Below are 18,840 nucleotides of genomic sequence, written 5' to 3'. Positions count from 1 at the left end.
TACTTACATATGATCAGGTGTGCCCAGAAGTACTTCCATACCAAAATTCATAGTTGTATAGCAAAAAGAAATAGAGTTATTAAAGAAATTGGAAACTTTTTCTTTTTTTAGCTCTCCTGAAAAAAAGCAGTTTTTCAAACTAAAAATGCTATTTTGTCCTTATTTATGAACCGATTATCATGAAACAAAGTGCATTTTAAAGATCAAGAAGTTTGCAACAGCTTGTCGAGGGCCTTTTTTGTCTATTATTTTTTTATATATTTTTTTGTTAATTTTCTTTTATTCTTCTTAGTTACTTTTTTTTAAATTCAGATAAAGAAAATCAATAACCTAAATAATAAATCTGCCCTCGGGATCTTATTAGAAATGCATTGAAATATAACATATTCGAAAACCATGACCGTCACTGAAAAAATGAAAGAGAAATAGACCTATCCGTTAACATGTAAAAGGTTGAAGTCTTATTCGGTGATCGAATAAGACTTCATAAGTGCTCATTTATATTCCTAACGACACATTCTACGTGGTGTATTGGTAGACGTAGTCATGTAATATTTTTTTCCATACTCTTCCCTCGCATTGTTAAATTGATAATGAAATGTTACGTGATATACTTTGGAGTCTTCTGTGTTTTGTGCAATAAAATCTTCAAGGAGATTAATATTCCCAAAACCTGGATCAGTACATATTATTTTAAGCAAATAAGACATTTTGATCATATACTTTTTCCATTTTTCATGACAAAAGCCAGACCGACATAACGGAACCCTTACCAGTGACACAGCGCAACACGAATGGTGGGAGACGATTGGACTATCACTATACAGCTCGCGACCACAGGATCGCGTGTGTAGGACATACAAGTAACAAAATTTTACTTTGTGTGTGTGTGTGTGTGTGTGTGTGTGTGTGCATGGCGGGGGATGAGGGGTATCACTCACTCACCAAGTTGGTCGGGTTGGATCACACACTGGACTCGTCATTGCCCCCGAGAGAGCTTAGAGCTGTATATTGACGAATCTGTGGGCAAGATTGGGTCCTGAAACACCCCACTTCTCATTCCTCTAAGGTCAAGGGTAGACAGTAACCGCTGCTTACAGCGGATGAAAACCTTTGCAGCCTGAGCAAGCCGCGAATCTCAGCCTGTCAGTTGTCGGTTGATTGATTTTGTTCCATTACACCATTGAGTGTGATCTGTTTCGTGTATGTCGTCATCAGCAGCAGCCTATATCAGTCCCTTGTAGGACATTGACCTCTCCCGGAATTTTTCTTTTCCGTCTCTAAAAAATGAGCTACGTTAATTTTCATGTTAAACTTTACCCGTATAACTGCATTACGCCTATCGGTACGAGTGCGGTGTTTGGGCAGACGCAATGACGTCCAGTGGTGAAGTAAGAGACATTCCAAAGAAGGGTCACCACAGACAACAACGTCCACCCCTAATGATACAATTTAGAAGCTGCTCACGACAAACTTAACATTTGTATGTCATAACGAAGGGAGCTCCTGCGTCTCGCAGATGCTTTGTCTGTGGCATGTCGCTGACAATGATACGAAGTACAGTACTATAGCTTCAATGCCTATGTTTATTTAATCCATCTTTCCGTATAATGAGTTTTAGCTCCATGTCACTTCTCTCGTTTTATTCTGCTAACAACATTTTTTCTTTAATTATCTCTTCCTGCAGACGAGAAATGAAGCTCGTGGCAGTGATCGTCGCAAATGTAATGCTTTTGGGATTAACTACGACGATGCTTCGTTGCGGAGCGGCACAGGAGAATGACGTCCGCTTCCACTGGGACACAGATGGCCGGCCAATCGTGCGCACGCCCAAGGGGACTCTCAAAGGCTTGAAGGAGGAATCAGTAAATGGTCGCCCCTTCCTCTCCTTCTACGCCATCCCGTACGCAAAGCCTCCCTCTCTGAACTCTCTCTCTCTCTCTCTCTCTCTCTCTCTCTCTCTCTCTCTCTCTCTCTCTCTCTCTCTCTCTCTCTCTCTCTCTCTCTCTCTCTCTCTCTCTCTCTCTCTCTCTCTCTCTCTCTCTCTCTCTCTCTCTCTCTCTCTCTCTCTCTCTCTCTCTCTCTCTCTCGTTCAATGCGTTAAGGACCTGGGGATTAAAATCGCGTTAAACCTCAAATTCTCACATCAATGCATCGATGCAGCAAATAAAGCGAACAGAATGTTGGGCTTCATTAAAAAAAAAAATTTATTCAAGAATAAAGATGTAATACTTCCCCTCTACAATAGTTTAGTCATACCCCACTTGGAATATGCGGTACAGTTCTGGTCTCCCCACCATGCAAAGGACATTGCTAAACTAGAAGGTGTTCAGCGTCGAGCAACAAAAATGATCCCTTCCTTGCGCAATAAATCCTACGAAGAAAGGCTTTCCACCCTTAACATGTTTTCTCTTGAGAAACGTCGCCTCCGAGGAAAACTGATCGAATGTTTTAAAATACATAATGGTTTCACGAATGTAGACATAACAAAATTGTTTATGATCGATGACACTTTGCGAACGAGGAACAATGGCACAAAACTCAAATGTAGACAAGTAAATTCAGACTGCACCAAATTTTTCTTCACCAACGTTGTAGTGCGAGAATGGAATAAGCTCCCACCATCAGTGGTCCAGTGTAACACGATTGACTCCTTTAAAAACAAGCTCGACCGTCACTTCCTTGAACTTAATATTAACTAGAGTAGAAAAGCAACGTTTTGGAGCCATCTGATTAATGTAAAATCACTTAGGTTTAAGGACAGACTACCTAGTCTGGACCATGGGGTCTGTATGGTCTGATTTTCTATGTAAATATATGTAAATTCTCTCTCTCTCTCTCTCTCTCTCTCTCTCTCTCTCTCTCTCTCTCTCTCTCTCTCTCTCTCTCTCTCTCTCTCTCTCTCTCTCTCTCTCTCTCTCTCTCTCTCTCTCTCTCTCTCTCTCTCTCTCTCTCTCAAGCAAGCAAGCCATCAAGGTTGGTGACGCCGTTACCGTTACCGCCCCCAACATCTTAACATCGTCGAGTCACACCAGGCCACCGGGAATCTATGTTACTGTTATCCTACTAAGACGAAAGAAATAATATGAGGAGCGTAAAGAGCCAAGCGGCGGCAGTACCGACGCCGTGCGTGACGTCATCATTATCAGGGGGGGGCTTATAAATAGGCCTTGGCGGAGGCTGGCCGGGTTGGCCGCGCACGCGCTCTTGTGACAATGAGAACCCTGGGCATGGGTGAACCACAGGCACGCCACATTTGCTTCAATTCAGCAGGAAGCACCACAATTAATAAAAAAAACAATTGGAGAGGCCTATGCCATGCAGTGGAATGACACAGGCTGATAATGTTGATGATGATGACTATCTGTATGCATGTTTTTTAGTTGCTTTGCATGGTACGCATCACATCGCAGCATCAAATTTGCCAGATGGGAACTTATTTTCTGGTTCGGTACATTCGAGCGTCTTACGGACCCATGTTGGCTTTTTTTTTCTTTCGCTTGCGGACTTATCTTCATTTATATTGCCCTTTATACCCCTCTTTCTGAAAAAAAGCAAGGCACCTAAATCCCACGAACACCACTAGGCCACACTTCAGTCAGGACCAAAAAACAACGCAAGTCATTCCAACATTTCACTTTTATTTTGCCTCGTTACGGGCTACACACATGACACACACGCTCGGGACGACACTACAACATACAGAGGAGCCAACCAGCCAGCCTGCGACGCCGCCACCACCACCACCGGCCCCGCCTCGGTCCGCCCTGCCCACCCGTGCCCTCATGCCAGGGCTGGGCGGGGAGGGGAAGGGAGGGAGAGGGGGAGTGGTGGGTTGGCGCTGCGGGGTCAGGCCGGGGCGTGGTTTAGGTAGGTAAACTATGAATTTTTTAACTTGATAATGGATGCCTATTTTGCCATAGATACAGTAAACAATGGAAGATTTTTTAATACATATATTCCTTTAAGTACATGAATCGTTTATATATTGTATCCATGAGAATCTGTGTGCCAGTCTTTCGAAAAAAAAAATCAACTTGACATTATACTATTTTGTAACATTTACTGGGTACATCCCGCCGCACGACACTGCACGCCTGGTGGTGACACAAGCTGCTGGAGGCGCCGCTGCCCCCGTGCTGGGCGGGCCGGCCGAGGGCAGTTCGGCGCGTCCACGGTGAGTGGGCACGGAACGTTCTGCTGATGGTGAAGACACTTTGCACTATTTACACTTCCAGACTACACTATACCTTAACCCTAATGACTAGATATTGCACTCATCCCAACCTTCCACCCGAGAATACTGCCCTCCTGCCCTCCCCAGACCGACGCGCCGCTCCCACTCTTGAGGGGAAAATTATTTGACTTGGGGTGTTTCAGGCATTCCTCGAGCAAGGCGCGAGCGAGGGTCTTTTGAGAGAAGGGTGGACTGAACTGTTCCCAGGCGAGTTTAAAATAATGTAAGAGAGCAAATGAAACAATGAGATTCTATGTAATTCAAAGTTTTGTATAACACAGAAGTGGCAACGCTCACCACAGGTATACCACGGGTCGGTACGGCGGCCATATATGTACATCTAACTCTACGCCAGTCACTGCCTCAACGCAGGTCCCTTGCGCTCCCACGGGCAGAGAACCCGAAGAGATCGAGGGTTCCGTGCTGTGAACAGAAGAAACTGATTCCGATACCTGTATTGCACACCTCTTAATGCACACACACACACACACACACACACACACACACACACACACACACACACACACACACACACACACACACACACACACACACACACACACACACACACTCACAATCACACACACACACACACACACACACACACACACACACACCTCCCGCGAGTGGCACGTCTTTGCGGACGGTCACACTCGCCGTTTAGTGGCGACATCACGATGGATATGGTGGGGATTATTTTACAGCGTGAAGAGTTATTACTTACAGAAACTAGTAACTGAGCGCCGCCTCTCCCCTGAGTGGCTATCTACCCTGACTACCGCCGACCCTCGGGATGAAGGGTCGACGGGTGGGTGAGGTTCACCATAGGAGGGGCGGCACCAGTGGAGTATTATCTCCTACGTCTTTGGTATGTTGCTGCAACACGTCACTGTGGCTTGAACATCGCCTCCAGTCGTAACGTCAAACGAAGAAACAAAATATTCTTAAGCGCTAAAACATCTTATATACAACAACCACGACCAAACACTTGAGCCTGTGTACTGGTCATACTTAAATTCATTAAAAAAAAAAGTTTATCTGAGTCTCGTTAGGCAGAGCATGAGAGGCGAATCACCCCAGACCTACTGAGGAATGGGCTGCCTCGCTGTTCCTCTCCGCTCTCCACACTGATACTGCTGCTCAACAATCTACACAGGTCAGCTGAGAATGCTTAGTAAGACAGACAGACGGCTCGTGTGTGCTGGATTGGACCCTTGAGAGCCACTGTGACTTGAGGAAGCAGAGTGAGAGAGGCATGAGTGAATCTAAAAAATATCACCTACAAATTATAGGCGAGACACGTGAATAAGTGTGTGTGTGTGTGTGTGTGTGTGTGTGTGTGTGTGCACCGAAGTGATTGTATGTGCTTTAAATGATGTGTAACCATATTTTTTTTTTAGTATTAATACGTGATTGATAATGTTTATACATGCTTATATGTAGACAAGATTACAGTGATCGAGCCTTAAGTATCAGCATTAAGTAGCAAGGAAGGTGAATAGGTCAGCGTGGAAGGTCGCGCAGAAACTCAGAAACTGTAAATGACGAGAGAGCATCATTTTAGGCATGCAAACCATCACGATGCTTAAGATTCAGAACGATTGAGGAAACGAGATGGATGACGATTGTTGGCAGATGAAAATACTTTGAATTGAGTATTAGTTGATGTCCGGAGTTGCTAAGCCAAAGAAAGCAAGAAGCAGATTAAGAGGCGAGAACAGCAGGAAGAGAGGGAGAAATAGGAAAATGTGTCAGGCCCAGTACTTCAGGTCCTACCGAGGGAACAGCGTCATTCGTCTCAATAGGTTACGACTTTTATGATTATTGGTCTGCGGTGGCTTTGGTGCCGCAAACTAAATACTGAACTGGGAATGTAGCGTGTCCGATACCTATCACTCTTATAACCTGGCTGTCACTGAACATAACATCATGCTCAGGACAAGTCTTTAAGGGAGAAGTCGTCGAAGGGAAGGGATGTGTATTCTGCAAGAGTCTTGACCTACTTTCAAGCAGTGCAACACTATGAAGGAGCTGCATTTGTCTGTCTTCGTCAATTCCCAAAAGCAGTATTCGGTAATGTCACAGTAGTTGTCACGTCGACACCGCCGCTTCACGACAGCCAGACAGCTACACAGACAGGCCAAACACTGAAGCAATAGACTCACGTAGACCTCTCTCTGTATGTGTTTTTATTGTGATTTTATTTTCTGAGATACAACAACTATAAGGAACTGTTCCACTGTGGTAGAGGCGACGACACGCAGCGTCACAAGACATGACACGACACGGAAGGTATATTATTACTCTTACTGCGCCGGGAGCCTCGAGCTGCCTCGGCTGTCATTATTATGTCCAGTATCCATATTTAACCTTCACCTTTTCATACATATTGCCTTTGGCACAAAATAACAATACGGAGTTAGGCACTACAAGTTAATATTCATCTGCCAGAAATTTCACTAAATTACAGTTCCCGGCGGGCAAGAGCGGCTGGCACCAGCACCATCACACTGACGACACACACGCACACACACTTGCCCTCTGCTACGAATAAATATTTCTGGATGAGTAAGCAGGACTCCCAGGAAGAAATGTATCCTTCCTGGGAGCCTGCTAGGTGGTGGGTACAGCGGGAGGGGTTGGGTACTCCTGAGCATTACACTGTTAAGAAGAGTCGTCGCTGCTCGAGTCGTTGTTTTGCTGCTTGCTGAGCTCCTGCTGTTTGCGAGCTTCTTCTTCCTTCTGAAGTTGCTCAGGAGTCTTCATGGTTGCGGCAACGTATTCTGCAGGCCCTGTGCCTGACGAGAACTCCATCTCGATGCGATATTCCTGGCGAGCCAAATACCTTACGTATTTCTCCGGCGGGTCCTCACTGGTGACAGAGACGGAGCGCATCACACAGTGGCTCACGGTGGTGGCAGGCATAGTGAACTCCACGTAACAGTACCTGTCCAGGGATTCAGGCATTTGGTCGAAGGCGGTTAAGTTCATACGACAGGAGAAGGTGTGAGTGGTGTAGGCCCCTTGGCCCTCCTTGGGCAGGCGGGACATCCTCCACACAATGGCTCGGTGCTGGTGTTCATACTTCGCCTGACCCGACGTGACCTCCATGAGTGCTGACTCTGCCGTCTCCACCGTCCCCATCAGGCGCTCGATGCCCTTCACCTTGCCCGTCCTGCAATAAAAAAAAGAGGTTATTAAGTTCCTAGGCCTACTTTATTGGTTAGATTGCATTCAGGACTGATAACACGAAACATCATAGGTAGCATTAGTAGCAGTAGTAAAAATAATGCTACCTAATAGAGTAGTAGCAAAGTAGTAGAAGTGGTAGTAGTAGCAATATTATTGTAGTAGTAATAGTAGTAGTAGTAGTAGTAGTTGTTAAAATTATGATAATGATGATTACGATGATGATAATGATGATAATAATGATTATAATGATAATGATGATAATAAAAATAATAGTAATAGTAATAATAATAATGACAATAAAACTGGTAGCAGGAGGAGAAGTAGGAAGTATAGGAAGAGGAGGCAGAGGAGAAAGAGAAAGGGCCACGTGCAGGCAGCCCCTCGCAGCCTCACCTCCTGTGCGCGGATTTGACGGAGCCGTATCTGAAGTGCTTCTCCACGCGGAACATGTAGATCCAACACTCCGGCAGCGGAAAGCGAACCACCACGTCCTCACACGGCACCTGAGAAATACTCCAAAACATTAACACACACACACACACACACACACACACACACACACACACACACACACACACACACACACACACACACACACACACACACACACACACACACACACACACACACACACACACACACACACACACACACACACACACCTGTCCCAGCTTCCTGCCTGAAAACCCTGGCACAAGGATGTCGCAATTAATATCGACGCGCCGCCCCTGGATGGTGATCTTCGTCTTGATCTGCAGAGGCAGCTCTCTGTTCTTGGGAGGCCGAACGCGGAACCTCATAAGCTCGATGTAACAAGCGTCTGGTGGCTTGAACCTATAGAAGATGTGAAATGTGGGAATAATGTTCTCATTCATTTGTTTAAAATATACAGTAAGAAGACCTGTCTTCCAAATAATAAGTAGGATGTGAGGGAGTGACTTTCTAGCTTATGTTTGCACAATATGTGGTAAGTAGCCTCACCCTCAAAAAAAAATCATTGTGGTGTAGAACTTACTTGATGTGCTGTGACTTTTCAAACTCCTCGCCATCAACACAACAGTGGAACTCGACGGCCTCGAGACGGATCCACTCCTCGGTGATGACCGGAATGATGTCGTGGCGACCAACCACCTCGCGACCCTGCTTCCTCATGTCGTTAATACCAAGGTCGACGTCCGGCATACCTGCGCCCGTAAAGTAATACTGATCGTTGTTCATAGTTCTTGAGAAGAATTATCAAATGTGTACAATCATGAAGTATCTACTAAAAGAAAATCCAAAAATTGTTTCTCAGTTTTGTATGCGTACGAATGATCCAAACTCATGTGTGTGTCTTGACGCTAATCGAATAATAAAATATGTATGCTATTTAAATAATAAATTGATTGTTCATGCAGTACAGACAAACTTTTGGCTAATTTGAGCAACATATAGCAAAAGCTAATTCGTTAACACAAAAAAAGAACGAAAACACGCAACAATTATGAAGAAAGGATCGTTCTAACTACTATAAATATTAAAAGATTTATTCACTGTTGAGTATCTCATGGCTGTCCTGTAATCACATGAGAGCATCGGTGGTGGGAAACAAACCTGAGAGGAACCCGAGGAAGAAGACCCTGACCCGAGCAATCATGCGATGCACGACGCCCTTCAAGTCCTGTTCCACATAAATCTCGTCCACCGCTGTCAGCTGCACCTCCTCGGACTTGTAATTGAGTGCTCGGTCTCGATGCACAGTCAGCGTGAAGAGTTGCTCCTCCACCAGCGACGAGAACACCTGCGCGAGAACAACCAGGTGTTAGCAGTGACGATGTTGCTGGCCGTGCAGTTTTTTTTTTTTTCTAACATTCATGATGCTCTTCGATAGTTACATCTTTAGGTGTTTATAATTTCAGCTTTCATTAAGGAGCAGGATCTCCAGTTAGAAGACCTGATCATATACTGTAAAAAATAAGCTGTTGTAGAATGTAAAGAGGCAGACGGCCCAGTTGAGTTCATTACCATAAGAACATAAGAACGTAAGGAGTCTGCGTGTGATGGTGACTCCTGCTGCAGTTTACCTTCAGATCCTCGTAATTCTGCGTGCCTAGCTTAAGGAGTTGGGAGATCTGTGGCGCGTGCTCCACCGGCATGCCCTCTGGTCCTTCTCCGGCGTAGTCTAATCTCTTTCACGTGCATCGCGTATTTTGCGGCTTTTCTGTTTTCGTTCTCTGCTTCTCTGCTTGCGCGAACGAATTTTTTGACTCCTTCGTTGTCTGCTTGAAGATTGAAGACTGGTCTGATCGAATGATCTTACTGACTCACTGAACGTTCTGGCAAAAAAACTGAAAAAAAAAAAAAATCGAAAAAATCTCTGTGAGAGAGAGAGAGAGAGAGAGAGAGAGAGAGAGAGAGAGAGAGAGAGAGAGGAGAGAGAGAGATAGTGAGAGAGAGAGAGAGAGAGAGAGAGAGAGAGAGAGAGAGAGAGAGAGAGAGAGAGAGAGAGAGAGAGAGAGAGAGAGAGAGAGAGAGAGAGAGAGAGAGAGAGAGAGAGAGAGAGAGAGAGAGAGAGAGAGAGAGTTCTGGAAATGCTTAAGAAAAAAATACATATGAAAAATATTCAACGAAAATATATATTTTTTAAATGAGTGAGCTAATAGGGTATTGTAAAATGAAAAGGTACATTGATTTTGATCTCTGACATTTTACAGCGTGACATGATTTAGGTTGTATCTCACTATATTCACAAACAGTTAAATGTCATTCTTACCAATGTCAGATACAGAGTAACATGCTTGGAGGGGCAGTTCCTGGAAGGGATCTTTGTCCTCCTTGCTGTTGAAGAGTTGCAGACACGAGCCCTCGGTCAGCTTCACGAACACCTTCTTCCAGAACCTGCAGGAGCCCAGGTTATAGGGGCAACATGGAGCCCAACATTCTTTTCTTTTAAACTCCTGATGTGTTCAAACAATCAGTATTAATGGGTCTGGGGTGCTTAAGGTAAAGGTTGATAAATGTAAATATATTTCGAGAAATTATGAAAAGTTTTTAGTGACAGCACTGTGAAGGCTCGTATTCCTCTTAATAAGTAAAAGTTATCTAGCTTTGTTAATTTGTTTAAATTCTGTCTATAGACGCAGGTATTTCAAAAGGGTTGAGTGGCACGTCATATATATATATATATATATATATATATATATATATATAGAGAGAGAGAGAGAGAGAGAGAGAGAGAGAGAGAGAGAGAGAGAGAGAGAGAGAGAGAGAGAGAGAGAGAGAGAGAGAGAGAGAGAGAGAGAGAGAGAGAGAGAGAGAGAGAGAGAGAGAGAGATATATATATATATATATATATATATATATATATATATATATATATATATATATATATATATATATATATATATATATATTCGCGCCTCCTTATACGGGAAAACTATGGCTATTCAGCTTGTTTTCTACAAATTTGAGTTACAGGCGATGTTGAGCGTAATACTGTTCAGTGAATTGAACCAAGTTATACAGATGCAGTTTCTTATACTGTATTACTGTATATTTTTACGTACTACTTCGAACTACTAAAGTTTTACAGCTATCCCAAATCACTGAAGGCTGTACGAGTGTATGCGTAATGTGACAGCTGTCCCCATCGTTGACATAGCTTTGGGTCAACGTGCTCCCATGTTACTGTTTTTTTCATAGATTAAAAGTGTCGCAGCGCTAGAGATAAATGCTTGCCTCTGGTGAGGGACATCTGGTTCGCTATCGTAATGTCCTGAGCACGCTAGCCGAGTCGTGTGACAATAATGCTTTACCTACTTCTTGACTTATTGTATCATAAAGCTGTTTACTTCAAGTAATGTTCATACAACTTTCCCATGCCACCGCGATGCCAGAGCCATCTGGCAGACTTTATATGAACTGCACGCTGATAGTTGCCGTATAGATTCTCTGTCAAAATTAAGCAACTTCCATCCCCCATCACCCCTATCATCATACCCTTCCCTCAGATTTAAGTGTTCTGCATCGAAATGCAATAAAGTTTAGACTGTTGTGCCGGGCAGTACGGGGCTGGCTAAGGCATTTGTGGCTGACCCCCATGGAGACGGTTACCTTATACTTCGTAGAAAAGTGAAGGGTGCTCCGTGACCAGGATAGTTGTCGCTTTCCAACTCCCTGCACATACTTACCGTATGATCTCCCCTAAAGTATAGTTTGAAATGGAAACCTACTGAGCCATAGGAGATGGTTATGGTCGTTCCCCATATTTTTCTGGTGACAGGTTTATAAATTTCCTCTTTTAATAGAAATAGGCGCGCATCTTATTCTTGCAAAAACATTGCAATTTACTGTTTTGTGCAGGCTTGAGCACTGACACCGTGGAACACGGCTGGTTTCAGGGGAACGCTGGGGAAGCCGACTAAACTAATCTTATTGTAAGTTTTTGTGCTTCCAGATTTTATCAAAATATTTGTACTTTCTACGTAAAAACATATTAATTGAGATTTTTTATATCAATATATTAAGCACCGCTTTAGTACACAATTTTGATTCGTGTTTCATAATATGAGGTGACAAATATATTTTTACTTATCAACATAATTTCACCTGAAAGTGTTCTAGGACTTTTACTCATATATAACATCACAGTTCTCGAGCAAACGTTAAGAATTATCTGCGTCCAAGAATGGCTAGCAAGGGGCCACATCATAGTCACAAGTAGAAATGATGTAGATCGTCTCAAGATGCTTATTAACTCGAGAAAATTTGTAATTGTCTCGTAACTGCGTAACTTTCTAGTTGTGTATAAATTTATGAATGCCGAATGCTGGCCATTCTATTGATTCTCAGTAACTGTTATAGTACTTATCGATCTATAGAAATAAAAGAACCTCTGTTTTTATAAGTTTAAGATAGAGAATAAGACATAGTAGGCCTATTACTAATTTAGCAGTGCTGACGGAAGAATATTTGGATAAAAATATTTCAATTAATCTATGTTTTAGATTAACGAACAACGTCTTACTGCCTCCAGATCAAAAGCAATGCAAATTGTCATCCGATGTAAGGATGTTAATCGTCCCGAGAGTGAGCTACACAGGAGTCTTCCTTATCGCGTAAAGAAAAAGCAGACGCATGAGGACCAGTTTTCCTTATAGAGCGTCTTATTATATTATAGATGTAAATGCCTTGATATAAATTTGTCATATATACAAAATAATACAAATATGAAAAAGCACACACGCGCGCGCGCACACACACACACACACACACACACACACACACACACACATATATATATATATATATATATATATATATATATATATATATATATATATATATATATATATATATATATATATATATATATATATATATATATATATATATATATTTCCATCGAAGCAAAATCAAACAAAGACACGTCTAGACAGCAGCCCTGGCCAGCCATCCTGGTGCTGTGGTTGTCACGTGCCGAATAAATATGTCTCAGAGTAATAAAAAGCTATCCATGCTATTGAACGTTAATGTTTGAAATAATTAGAGAGATAGATTAATAGACAGATAAATAGAAAGATTAACGTGTGTGTCCGCGCGCACGCATTGTGTGTGTGTGTTTGTTTGCTTGTTTGTGCTTGCCGGTGTGTGTGTGTGTTTGCTTGTTTGCTTTTGTATGTATGTATGTGTTTGTGTGCTCGCATATGCGTTTGTCTTTTTTTGTGTGTGTGTGTGTGTTTATTTTGTGTCTGTGCGCGCGCGCGTGTGTGTGTGTGTGTGTGTGTGTGTGTGTGTGTGTGTGTGTGTGTGTGTGTGTGTGTGTGTGTGTGTTTTGTGTGTGTGTAATTCACCACGGTCTGATCACGAGCTGGACTCGTAATCGCCAGCAGGTACCCTCCCGACATGAGCAAGTGCTCTTTATCGTCGATCTTTGGGTATTGCCAGGACCTCACACACCACACACCCCATCCCCCTTGCTCAAGGGGGGACAGTAACCACTCCTAGTCAAATGAAAGAATCTGGCATGAGCGGGCTCGGACAGCCGCCCTGTCAGACCGTGAAGCCTGGCAGCGCAGCGCTCTACCAGTTGCGCCACGGAGTGATGTGTGTGTGTGTGTGTGTGTGTGTGTGTGTGTGTGTGTGTGTGTGTGTGTGTTTACCTAGTTGTATTTATCTAGTTGTAATTTTACAGGGCCTGGGCTTACGCTCGTGTGATCCCGTCTCCATATCTGTACTCGTCTAGTGTGTGTGTGTGTGTGTGTGTGTGTGTGTGTGTGTGTGTGTGTGTGTGTGTGTGTGTGTGTGTATTTTTTTTTTTTTGTGTGTGTGTGTGTGTGTATTTTTTTTTTTTTGTGTGTGTGTGTAACATGAGCATGCTAATATACAAAACATCATCAATATCTATTCTCCAGTAACCATTATTCAGATTTTCAAAAACAGATCACGAATTATTTGAAAACTGACAGAAATAATACTAGACGGGGAGATGCTTTGTCAGGGTAACTGTCTTACGAAAAAGACTAAGATTAGATTTTTATCAAAAGTAATTAAGAATATTGCAATAATATGAATTTGCAGTTAAATACGAAGCTGAAAAGGAATGAATCCATGAGTAAGAAAGCGAGCCACGGCCAGGTCATTACAGGTTATGATATGAAGTATTGTGCTGCACTATGACGGAATGTAATGTACCCAAAGTAAGGCTTGGTATAGTCTACCGAGCGGCTACGAGGCACGGCACCACTAGGCTAGTCACTGTACAGTATCAGCGTATGGGAGCAGATCTGACAAGCTGCAAGTGGCGGTGGAGAGGAAGCCAAGCCGGCCTGCAGGTGTTAGAGCGACAACGTCAACAGCCTAGGGGGAGACGCACTAAGAAGCTACAGCCAACACAGCATCTAGGTAACTAATACTCCTCTGACCTGTTCGTCAAACCTCCTCGTCCTTCTTTTTTTTGGAAGTGAGAGAGGCTGGCGCCCGGGGAAGAACAGGCATGTGTTACTTCACCACCACGCCAGCACACCGAACTGCGCTACACGGCTCACCCCTACCACCTTTTCCTCGCATCATTTTTGACAATCTCTATTCCAGATTTATATATCACTATTATTATATATGAGCTGCTTTATCTGTAAACTGTAGCTTCTTTTTATACCATCACTTTCGTTATATTGTCTTAATTCGTCTTGGAAAGTTTGAAAAACAGTTTAGGCTAAAGTCTAAAGCACGAAAACACAAATGAAAAATATATTATAATCGTCTCACCTTTGTCCCGTGATCTTTTTCTTGTTTGGCTGGCGGAGGTGCATCTCCCAGAGAATGCCCGACAGCTGCGTGCGCGGGAACTGCTCCAGGGGCTGCGACTGGTCCTCTTCGTACAGCGGGGTAGGAGGCGTCTCTTGGGAATCGGTCCTTTCAAACTCTCCAGGGCGTGCTGGAACGAAGGACAGGACTCAGGCCTACTGACGACTGTTACCTGTCATGAAAGCTTTACCGCACGGTGTAACAGGTGCTATAATAGAAGATACTTATTTGGAACGTCTAACAGTTAACTTCTGTCGTTCTCTTACTTATCACATTTACATTGGTGATGATGTTATCAATTTCCATTAAAATGTAATTATATCTGTTCCAGAATGTTCATACATAATTATGTGTAACAATGCTCTATCGGGAACCTTCCCTCAAGAGAAGCATATCAGGTGAGAGCGGTGACCTACAACCACGGGAGGTGGTGTTTACCCCAACTCTAATAAACTAGCCAGGATCGTGACTCAGGTGTCGTTTCGTCTCACCTTTTGCGTCAACGGCAGCTTCTGCAACATCCTCTGCGCCACGGTCGAAGGGATTGAATCTCGGGGAAGTGTCGGTGAAGGCAGCGGCTCCCACTACTGCCGGAGGCGGAGCCAACACGGGAACAGGGGACACAGCCCTTGGCGAAAGTCCTGAAGCGTCCACTCCAGCCGGTCTGAAACCAAATTTGTCACTCATGCCCATCACTGAATAAAGAACGTGTAGCGCCATGAAAGTGTGTCGCTCTGGAATGTCATTGCTATTTTTGTTGTATAAATGAATACTGTGAAATGTCTAATGGAGAATACTCGTGATCATAGACATTATTTCAGATGTTTTTTGTTATTGTTATTAACAGTAGTAGTAGTAGCAGTAGTAATAGTAGTAATAGTAGTAGTAGTAGTAGTAGTAGTAGTAGTGGAAGTAATAATAGTTGTAGTAGTAGTAGTAGTAGTAGTAGTAGTAGTAGTAGTAGTAGTAGTAGTAGTAGTAGTAGAAGTAATAATAGTTGTAGTAGTAGTAGTACATAAGAACATAAGAACGTTGGAGTCTGCAAGAGGCCGGTAGGCCTATACAAGGCAGCTCCTTTGACCCTAAGCTCCCGTGTATCTAACCCCACCTAATATCGCTGTCCATGAATTTATCTAATCTATTTTTGAATGTGACAATTGTATTGGCACTCACCACATGACTGCTAAGCCTTTTCCACTCATCCACAACCCTGTTAGTAAACCAATTTTTGCCTATGTCCCTGTTGAATCTGAATTTATCCAGCAGTAGTAGTAGTAGTAGTAGTAGTAGTAGTAGTAGTAATGGTGGTAGTAGTAGTAGTAGTAGTAGCACTAGTAGTAGTAGTAGAAGAAGAAGAAGAGGAAGAAGAAGAAGTCTAAAGGCTGACATTCAATCTACTGTTATTTTAAGGAGGGGTTAAGGGTATGATTAGTGGCACATGGGAGTGTGGTGAAATTGATACTATATATAATTAATCTACGGTGACCCAGAAAGGAGACACTCACTTTATTACCACACTCATGGGCCCTTCATCAGAGTCAGCAGAGGGCTGGCGGGCGGTGCGGCGCGGGGTGGACTGTGGGACCGGCGGGGGTTCATTGAGGGCCAAAAAGGGGTCGAAGCTGGTGCTGTCACCGAACCCGAAGCTTTCGCCACCAGCTCCACCGGCCGCGGACGTGTCGCCCCACGGAGAGGCCGCTGGCGCGCCGCCAAAACATTTAGTCAGACAGTGTTTGCATCACCAAGATGTAGCCTACGTTTGTTATTGAGGTGGTGCTTAATTTTCTTGGTGCATAAGTTTGAATTAACATTATATATATACAAACTGGCAACTAACGCTCATCAATCACTGTTAGATCTTTTGTTTGAATTTACAAGAATCGATATCTGACTTACCTCGAGCCGTGGAGGCAAATGGATCGTGCTGCAGTTCGTCTTCTTCATTTACGGCACTGTCAAACCTGGCGGAGAAGGCATCAAACTCCTCATCCGTAGCCACCTTGACGCTGTCCGGAGCAGTTCTCGGCGCCACGCCCAACACTGCGGCTGGTGCAGGTGTCGGTTGTGCAAATGGGTTCACCATGGTGTTTCCTTCACTTTCCGCAAAGATATCAAGGGACGGTTCTGCACCCCCCCCGAAGAGGCTCATGCCCACATTAGGTGCAGGTGCAGCTGACCCAAACAGCGCTGCCCCAGTAGAATCTGCACCCGAAGGTGCTGGGACTGGTGCCGTACTGCTTCCGAACACATCGAAGGCTGATGATCCAGAAGAAGTGTCACCAAAAAGCCCAGCTGCCGGGGAAGCAGGAGGCGCTGACTGGCCTGTCTCACCAAAGAGGCTGTTTGCTGGTGAAGCTGGGGGCGCTGCCTGCGACACATCACCAAAGAGCCCTGCAGCAGGAGAATCTGGAGGTGCCATCTGAGGGAGATCTCCAAAGAGACTAGCACCTGGAGTACCAGCAAAGAGTGCATCGCCTGTGGGGATGGAATCGTCGAAAGGCCCAGATGAATCTCCAAACAGTGATGACCCTGTATCAGAATGAGCAGAGGTACCAAACGTATCTGGTATGGCACCAAAGGCATCGGTGCTCGAAGCATTGGTATCGCCAAAAGGACTGTCCGCAACTTTACTCTGTGAAGACGGTATGTCGGACATACCAAATGCATCAGCACTCTCAAATTTATTTTGATCTTCGAAGCTGGTTGCATTTACCGAAGGCTCTGGGGGAGCAGCCTTTACTGGGGTACTGAGGTGACTTGACCCAGGGGAGGTGGAATGTTCGCTATTTACAGTCGGAGGCATAGGCTCGGGTGAACCAAACACTTCCATGGCTTCTATTTTTTCTTCTCCCACAGAAGATGTATCAGGGACGTCGGAGGCTGCTACTGATATTTTACAGACCTCCTCACCGGTATCTTGATCAGGTGCTTCGATCACGGTGGGCTCGCTGTCTGTCTTTTCACTCACCTGCTCTGGAGACACCGATTCTTCCAGTGGAATTACGTCACTCGTACCGTCAATTGTAACTGGGGCTTCCGTGGCCGCAGCTGCTGTGTCATTCACAGTGATTTCCTCTGACAAAGCTGGAACGGCAGGCGTCGCATGGACATCTTCGTCAGGGGTAATTGTGGGTTTTGAATCTTCGATAGAAGCACCAGAAAGTAAGTCAGATATGCTCTGTTCATCTTTTTCCTCATTTTCAGCGGAGACATTCGACTCTGGTAAATCGTCTGAGAGCAAATCCACTTTGGGTGACTTTGATGGCTGCGGCTTGTTGAACAGGCTGAGAATGTCCTGATTGGTTCTCGGCTTTTGGACAGGAGTATCACCAAATAGATCAAAGTCTTCTGAGGTAGAAGTCGGTGGCGGTGCGTCTGTGTTCGCTGCGGGTTTGGTCTCTTCAATTTCGTGATCACTGTCCATGTCAATTGTTTGGCCAAAGATAGCACTGAAGGCATCGGAATCTTTTTTAGGGGATGTAATCTGGATATCAGGCGTTGGACTGCGGGAAGTGAGTGCACCGCTTCCTGGTGATGGACAAGGCGTTCTTGTGGTGGTCAGTTTTTCGTGAAGTGTGTCTGTTGTTGCCTCCATGGCGCCAATAACGGTCTGAAGGAGGTCCTTCGTCTCCTTTGAGGGGGGAGGCGGTCTGGGTGGTGGTGGCCTCCCTGGCGCGACTGCCATACTTTCTACCGAAGGACAGTCATTCATTAAGTCAGCAACGGGGGATGAAGGAGCCGGGGGTCGAGCAGGAGGCACTGGGGAGGGAGGCTTTGCCGGTTGAGTAAAGTCAGTCACTGGTGGCCCACCGAAGAAATCTGGGGCTTGAGAGATGGGTGTCCCAAACAAATCAGACTCCTTTACCGCATCACCGAATGGCTGGGATGCAACACCAAAGGGATTCATGTCAGAAGGATAGGCTGCAGGATCTCCAAAGAGACCGGCGGCGGCCGCGTTGGAGTCATCAATCTGATCGCTAAATGGATTGATCCCTGTGTAGCTCACCGACGAATAATCGAAGGCCCCACCCATAAGGAAAGGATTGGCGGCTGATTCCCCCACCTCAGCTTGAGGCGCGGGGTCGTCGAAGAGGAAGGGATTTTTTACGTTACCACTGAAATCCATT

The 18,840-nt window shown here is 44.6% G+C and overlaps 1 protein-coding gene across 1 annotated transcript; it reads right to left on the bottom strand.

Moving 5' to 3' along the window:
* Positions 1-3,621: 3,621 nt before the first annotated feature.
* On the bottom strand, positions 3,622-18,839 carry LOC126996401 (protein stoned-B-like). Its single transcript, XM_050856785.1, is given in 11 exon segments — positions 3,622-7,412; positions 7,823-7,932; positions 8,092-8,263; positions 8,445-8,613; positions 9,023-9,209; positions 9,493-9,595; positions 10,019-10,306; positions 14,675-14,843; positions 15,205-15,377; positions 16,219-16,411; positions 16,610-18,839. Coding segments are annotated over 11 exon segments (4,305 nt in total). The 3' UTR covers positions 3,622-6,901.
* Between the last annotated feature and the right edge of the window lies 1 nt (position 18,840).

Source organism: Eriocheir sinensis, chromosome 10 (assembly GCF_024679095.1).
Source record: "Eriocheir sinensis breed Jianghai 21 chromosome 10, ASM2467909v1, whole genome shotgun sequence".
NCBI lineage: Eukaryota > Metazoa > Arthropoda > Malacostraca > Decapoda > Varunidae > Eriocheir > Eriocheir sinensis.
This window is presented reverse-complemented; position numbering and strand designations above follow the sequence as displayed.